At 34.7% G+C, this 8,147-nt stretch overlaps 1 protein-coding gene across 1 annotated transcript in view; it reads right to left on the bottom strand.

Moving 5' to 3' along the window:
* myo15b (myosin XVB) overlaps positions 1–8,147 on the bottom strand; it is a 160,249-nt gene that overhangs the window by 117,737 nt on the left and 34,365 nt on the right. The window contains exons 11-17 of the mRNA XM_017310910.1: positions 3,495–3,608; positions 3,238–3,399; positions 3,049–3,162; positions 2,919–2,977; positions 2,304–2,427; positions 2,106–2,201; positions 1,848–1,979 (exon numbers count right to left, since the gene is read on the bottom strand). Coding sequence (XP_017166399.1) covers positions 1,848–1,979; positions 2,106–2,201; positions 2,304–2,427; positions 2,919–2,977; positions 3,049–3,162; positions 3,238–3,399; positions 3,495–3,608 — 801 coding nt within the window. The remainder of the gene's footprint in view (positions 1–1,847; positions 1,980–2,105; positions 2,202–2,303; positions 2,428–2,918; positions 2,978–3,048; positions 3,163–3,237; positions 3,400–3,494; positions 3,609–8,147) is intronic.

Here is an 8,147-nt window from a genome sequence, read left to right as displayed (position 1 = left end):
TGTAAGATATTTTATTAGTAATTTCTTTCTGCAGGTCTATTTTGTTATAGAAAGGTATTGCAATAGTCAAACCTGCACTTTAGCAAGATATGTAAATCAGAGCTAGACCCCAGACATATTTTGTCTTTACAGAATTACACTATTAAAAATATGAACAATGCAACCTTTTAGTGTACTGTAATCTATGAAAGAGCTGCCTGTTTGTTGCACAAGATGGTCCATTCTGGAAAGCGGAGCTGCATCAAACTTCACGTGGAACTGCATAAAAAAAAGCAAAAATTGAATTGTTAATGCATGTCACCATGAGAAACTCCTACCGAGTTTTGCTTAAAAAACCTTGTTTTAAAATTAAAATCAAACTTTTGTTTAATGAAGTAAAAATCTTTTTGCAAAACAAACTTATTTGCGCTTGTCAAAAATCTGCTTGCTATTCCAAGTTTTTGTTTGTGACTCAAAGTTTTCTGATGTATGCAAATAAAAGTTTATGTTTTGCAAATAACTTTTTAAGTTCACGAGACAAAAATGAGTTATTTAATGTAAAAAAAAGTTTTTTAAACAAAACTTTTCGTTAAAAAAAAAGAAATCATTACAATTCCAAAAGTTTTGATTACAATTGTATTTTACTTAACTGAGGTTAGTTTTTTTTTACATTGAATAATTGGGATACAAATTTAACTCCATACTCTCCGAACCAGACCCTAAACTTACTTAAAGTCTGGATTGAGTTTTTTCCCCTTCATTAATGATATGCTTTTATTTTACAATACATACATTATCCATTGTCCAATACATACATTATTGCATAATGTATTAATTATTACATACATTATATCTTGGTAAATCAGTGTGAATTACTTTTAATTCTAAATGAATATCCTTGTTGGACTTTTATTTAAGTACTATTCTCCTTCAAGATACATTTACCCAATGCTAGAATAAATGCAATGTACATTATGCAGCAAAGGAAATTAGAAGATCGGACATATATTCATTATGGAGATTATATGTTTTGGACAGGCTATGTGCCCCGTATTGCATAAGAGATACTGAAGAATGACTGATATTATTAACGATACAGGGAAGAAGCCTTTTAGTTATCTTGCTTTGCTAGCAAAGTCATTAGCTAGCAAGCTAGCTAATAGCACAACAACAGCCTAATGTCTGTATGATAAAAATACTGAATCGATAGATAAGAACAGTTTTTCCTCACCTGGCTGTCTCCTCCCCTCAGTAGTTCTTCAGAAAAAGGCAGAGGCCTGTCAGTGTCTGTTGCATTTCATTACCTTTCTGCTTAAACCGCGACTCCGAGCTGAAGCAGAAACGATACAGCATTCAACGTTTTCCATCATCTGACAAGTAGCAAGTCTACTTCACTTTATTCACCAAAAACTTCTTTTTTTAATTCACCAAAAACTGTTCTGTAATCTGGAACGTTCGCTACGTTGAGCTCCAGTTAGCCGCCGTATCTCACTGCGCGAGAGGCAATTGCATCATGTGTCAAAGGTAAAAGGTAACAAGGTGACCGGAGGCCTCGTGAGGTTTAGCCTTGACTCTGCATAAAGTTAGTGACTTCTTCACACTATGTGCTTCACTGACCCCACTCCATCAGTTTATGTTCCCTACCACTTCGTGGCTGAGTTGCTGTCGCTCCCAAATACTTCCATTTTCTTAGAATACATCTGAGAACTGACTGTGGAATATTTAGGAGCGAGGAAATTTCACCACTGGATTTGTTGCACAGATGGCATCCTGCCAGTTCCCCCCAGGAATTCACTGAGCTCCTGAGAGCGAGCCATTCTTTCACTAATGTTAATTAAGAAAATAACTTTGTATGTGGATGTTCGCACCTGTGGGACGCATGTTTGATCATCCAATATGCGGAGGATGCCATTTGGTCTGGAGGAGATCAATTCCAGACAGGAGTGAAAGTTCTTAAGTTGCACTGGATGCCAAGGAATCTGCTCTTTATTATACTCCTCCTGCAAGACACACAATGGGGTATAGGCCACGGACTTCCGTTTTAGCACTTCCGCATTTTTTTTACACAGTTCAAGTAGTGAGAAAGACAGTACAATAAGTAGTTGATTTTAATTTTTGGGGTTTACCTGTTCCTGAAAAAGTAGAGTTTTGTTGAGAAAATTCTGCAACTGCTCATTGGCAAAGTTGATACACAGTTGCTCAAAGCTGTTTACTTCAAGATCCTTCAAAAGGCAAAAAAAAAATTGATGTAACCTACATCACCCCCTAAAAACATATCCAGTGATGTATCTGAAGGTCCCAGGGTTAGAAAGCTGATTACCAACCTCAAAGCCGTAAATGTCTACGACACCAACAGTGCTGTCCATCTCACTTGGGCTTAGCCAGTCATTAATTTGCTCCAACAACCAGTCAAACAACACTGAATACAAAGCTTTGGCAATTGCATTCCTAGAGAGGGAAGGTATAAGCAGAAACATGTATAAGTCTGCCTGCCATTCAGAATTACCCATTTACTTCATGACTTCAAGAAACTGAAGTCATGAAGTAAACATAAAATTGCAACAGCTGGTCTTCACAAGAAATCCTACAGATACAATAGGCCTTTGCAGCACTTTCATTGCTTGGTCCTAATAAAAGTTAATTTAGCACATTTGCATGTGGGCATATACAGTTTGCAAATGTGCTAAATGTATCAAGCTGAATATATTTAATATTTAAGATGATTTAAAGTCCAAATCTGGCAGGGGTAATAATTATTTTGTGCCTTACTATATGTATAATAAGGCTTCTATATGGGAAGTCCTTAATTAGTCAAACTCACAACTGTCATTTCTACAGTAGAATAAGTTTCAGTAACAAAAAAGAGAACACTAACTGACATGACTGTGGGTCTGCTGCTGCTCTGCCAAGATAGGAAATGAGTCAGATTCATTAGTCACCTTGATTCTATGGCACTTTCCACAGACAGGGGGCAGTAGATGCGATCATAGCTGGTTTCCTAAAACAAAAACAAACTGTTTGCACATGCGTATCAAGGTGGGTCTAATTACTTAACAAAAAGCTACTTACTGTGACTTTGTGAGTGATTACTGTTTGAAGGGTCTCACAAGAAATCTGCAACAAGGACCCAACCCTTCTGGCCTCTGCCTCACTGAAGATACGAGCCACCTCAAATGACTCACTCTGAAACAGCACCAACAAAGGTATGATATGAATGCCTTGTATCTCATTCTGACAGTCTCATTTAAAGACACATACCTCATATGAGCTGAAACAAATGTTACCAAGATGTAGAATAGAGGAGAGGATGGCCCAGATGTTGGAGATTTGATTTGCATGTAGGCCAATAGTCTCCAAACATTTAAGCAAAAGTTGAAAGTCTTGTTTTTCCTGTTTCCCTTTCAAAGCACAAGCACCACCCTACATGGTATAAGAAAAATCAAACCAGTTATAAGTGAAAATAAAAAAAATAAAACAGAAAAAACAAGAATTGATATGTCGTTGGTCTCATTTACTTGATTTAGATAGTAGTAAGTCTCAGCTCCCTGCAGGTACAGCTTCTCTTTGTCCCAGTCGTTCATACCTTCCAGCAGTTCATAGAACACATGATAGTTCCTCTCTTTATTGGCCTAAATTATAAATTAGGCAATAATTTTATTTTATTTTAATGTGCTGATTTACAATCACTTATAAAGCACAAGACAGAAAGCAAAGATTTCATTGCATCATTTGTAAAATGCTGTTTCACTATGTTCAATACAGTCAAATTAAATCTAGTTTAAAGCTATTTTAAATTGCATACTTCAGTTTATGGGTTTGGAATGTGAACAGCCCATGCTGCAGGTGCAGTTCAAAATTTTGAGATTTTAGCTTCCACTGTAGAAACAACAACAGATGCAGCACCTGAGACAATAGGTGCCTCAACTTCTGAAGGTCGGATAAATAATTATAAAAAGTAAAAATAAAGTGGAGAAAAATCATTAAGGATGGAAAAAAAGATCCCTTTTTATACCTCAAATATTCTGTAGCTTTAAATGTTTAATATGTAGTAATATTTGTGTGCAATTTAGTTTGATTTCACTCATAGTGTTAAAATTATTTTAAAAAATTATAATTTTATAATAAAATTACTGTTTAGTCATATGATTTAGTGTTTAATCATATTATTTATAACATTAAACTTTGTTGAATGTTATAAAAAATACCTGTCAGTTAGTTTTACTTTGAGATACTGTGGAACAGTGCTGCCCTCCCACCTCTTATTTTAGTACTAAATATAATATGTCGTGCTGTATTATATGGACATTGAGACTTCTGTTGAGCTGTGGCTGTCAACCTAGAAAAAAACATAGATGTTCTCCAGGGTAATTTATGTGCTAGCTAGGGGAAGTGTATTTAATATATTTTTAAAAATATATGTCCAACTCTAATGGAGTTGTAGGCAGGGATGAAACTAGTTTTAAATTCTTGCCGGTACTATGATGAAAATTGTCAGTGGCTCATTGTGCAAACCAAAACAAATAAAATCATAATATTTTACTGTACTCTAGGCTACCTGTATAGTTAACACAGAAAGTAGAAGCACTTCACATATACTATATTTTGATTCTGCCATATGGGGTTGAAAGTAATAAGTTACATTTATTACTGTAATTACAATTTGTCTAATTTGTCCTTTGAACTGTTTACAAAATCTGAACTTTTACTTTTTTGTTTGTTTGAATAAAGTTAGTCTGTTACATTTGAAATCATATTCATTAATGAGTAAAGAAAAAGCATAACACAACACTAGAAAAAAATGGCAATGATCTTTCAGCTGGATTTCTTTTACATAAAAAGCTGTATCTCTGACTCCTTTGATCTAATCATGATGATTTTCAATCAGATGACAGATAACTAGTTAATCTCACTTGCTTTAAAGTGCCAAGAGGTTTTGGTGGAGGATGTGGGTGTAGTGTCGCTGCGAAGTCACAGGCAATGCCGTTGCTATATGTTTGTTTCTAAATTCCACATATTTCAGCCGAGCTGCACCAAACTCACCGTGATCGATCCTTGTCCAGCACCCCCTACAACACGTGTCAATCTCAAGGCCTGTGGGCCAAATCCGGCCCGCTTTAGGTTTATATGTGGCCCTCTAGATTCTAGACCAAACACTGAATGTGCTTAAATATTACGTTATCAAACTAAATTAATGCAGTTTTATCCGTTTACTGCCAATTTATATTAATCAGTCCCTCCAGTTTCTTGAGAATTATCGTGGAAATTCACAAAAAAAAAATCAACAAATCCCTGCACTTTTCTGAGCTAATAATTGGAAGTTTATTGCAGATTTTTCTCAAAAATTGTCAAAAACTTTCTTACTTGTACTAAACAGCTGCCTGAGCCTTAATTGATGTCAGATCATAGTCCATACAGCAAGTAATAAAAAGTAAAATTTAAAGTCATAAATAAGCACAAATATTTCCATATTACTACCACACTTTTCATTTTTAAAAAATCACAAAAAAAGTCACGAAATCCTGGAGGGACTGAAAAGATGCTCAATAATATTATTTAATTTTAAGAATTCATTGATATTTTAACAGCTTGTGAACAGGTTTTATCAATAGATTCTGGCACAACCAGCCCTTTAAGAGCATTCATGGTCTTGATTTTGCTCAAAACAAAAATGAGTTTTGACACCCCTGCCCAAGAATATTTAATAAACCAGCCCCAAACTATGCTTTGACTGACAATCATGAAATTGAATACACATATAAAGTGTGACAGGACCTAAGAAAAAGTTTCCGGGTGCCATGGTGTAAACCCCACAGGAAGTCGGCCATTTTGGATCAATGTCACCATGTTGTCTCTATTACACATGTTGTATCTGAACAAATGTCTCCCACAGCTTTTAACTTACAGACTTTACAATTATTCAGCAGTCTTGTGGCATGAAATGTTATCAAAATGTTTATTGTACATCAAAGCATGTGGGCGTGCCAACCCTCAAAACCTGGCTATTTTAACATAAATTTGGTTTTACCGCCCTTACATTCCAGATATCTCAAATTGTCACAGAATTTCACAGCTACCTGTGAGGTTCCTTCATTTGTTTCTCTTTGCCCAGATGGCTGAGTTTTTTTTCCTAAATTTAATCACAAATATTTCTTCCTTAACAATATCTATGCTATTTTGTCTTATGTTTGTATTACGGCATTTAAAAAAAGTTACATTATGAGAATCACAAAATCATTTTCCTGCACTGTGATGTGTCATCTCAGGACTGAAATTACATCTCACTCCCTGAGCTACACGATCAGTACATCTATTGCACAGGTGTGGAAATGGTAGGCTTCATTTAACTAAATCAGACTTAATGTGATGTTTAATTTTTGTAATAAAAAAGGAACTGTTAACATTTCCTTGTGTGTTTTTATGCATGATACCTTTTACCTTAAATAGACTGTATATTTCCAAATCTGTCTTTATACTTGCATGCTAACCAATATAGTCCTTCCTCTTTTTCAGTAAAATAGAGGTTTGAACATTTACTGCTGCTATTACTGTAATTCTCCCCAAAACAGTAAATTGCTTTAAGCAGGACCTAAGGATACAATCTTAAAGGTAACTTTAACGTTGATTTGCAGTGTAAATAATTGTCCTTTCTCATCTGTTTGTGTGCAGATTGACTGATGTTGCTGCAAAGCTGGAAAATTATGGAGACAGAATTGCCACCTTCAACTTCTGCCAGAGCAAAAAACTCCTCAAAAAAAGGAAAATAGGCCTTTTGCTAAAGACTTTGCTAAAGTGAAAGAAGCTGCAAAAAATCAGAGTTAGATGACATAATTAGGCTTTACTTCAGACTGTCTTTAAACAAATAAATCCTTTATATTTTTTTGAAGGATAGACTCACACCTGTTTCTATGGAGGAGGTTGCTGTGTGTATGGTAGAGTGTACACCAAAAGGCCAATATCCCTGTGCTGAAACAGTCTTTGAACTTTGTTGTCTGCTTATGGTAGAAAACTGGAAGTCCCCAAGAGATCAGCTTATTGCCGCTGATTTATATATAAGGTTAAGAAAAGAAATACTTCAAAGTATTTAGCAACTTTCAGTGCACATAAAAAGAATTTTAAAAATGTTGCTGTTTATTTCGATCATGCCATTGGATAATTTTTGCTATGTCTGATAGGTGCCCTCTGCACAGGTCTTCCTGCACTGCATCTAATTAAAGACATTTTGTGTGCAAGCAAACATAAAAGTTTTGATGTCATTCTGCCAGAACATGAAAGTGTATTGTTATAATTTAAATGTTCTGAGATGACCTGATATTTGTCTTCAAGCTGTTACTGTGCTGATAAAAGTAAAACATAGTTTGGTTGATGTGTTTTTATTTCCCAATCCATAGTTTGTTTTGCTTTCACACTGTTATTAGATGGAACAATGGTGATGCAAAGTTAACTATTGTTCTATGATAATCAGTTATGTACCAAATGTCAATTAATTTTAAATGTATGCTACTTTCATAAAAAAAAAACATTTTTCTTCAAACACAATGCTGTTCTGTTAAAGATATTGACAATGTATGTTTGAGATGTGATCAAAATGGCAGCACAGCAAAAAGGATGTCATAAATTTATAAACCTGTTTTCTGTGAAATACAAATTGACTTCATTGTTTTGTTCACCAAGTGTTTGCATAGTACAGTTGATAACAGATATTTAGGAATTGTTGATAAAAAGTCATCCAATTTTTTTCTCACTGTGAAGTTAGATAAGACAAAACTTTTCCTGTTTATGATTTTATTTGTTCTTCCTGTCGTCCTCATTTTCTGTATACACCCTGTGTCCTCCGATTCAAAATGACCCCCCAATATGAGCAGCTTAATTGAATTTTAAACACCAAATTTCATCTTGTATATTGTCATTCACCACAAAATGTGTGAATACTTGAGTTTTCCCTCTCCACTTGAATTTCTATAGCTTAAGAAAATAAAAAAATGTGCTAAAAGGAATTTCAAATGCATTTTTATTCATCTCAGTGACTCATTTTCTTTTACTTTTCTCCAGTGAACAATTTTAGAGAATGTACAATACAAAAATATGAAAAATAACATAACCCATTCAACTAATTAGCACATGTAGGGCAGTATGCAAGTGCACAGCCTTTGCAGATATATTTCTTACAC

The sequence above is a fragment of the Poecilia reticulata genome, linkage group LG19 (genome assembly GCF_000633615.1).
Source record: "Poecilia reticulata strain Guanapo linkage group LG19, Guppy_female_1.0+MT, whole genome shotgun sequence".
Lineage (NCBI taxonomy): Eukaryota > Metazoa > Chordata > Actinopteri > Cyprinodontiformes > Poeciliidae > Poecilia > Poecilia reticulata.
Note: the sequence above shows the minus strand (reverse complement) of the source record. Positions and strands in the feature narration are given on the sequence as shown.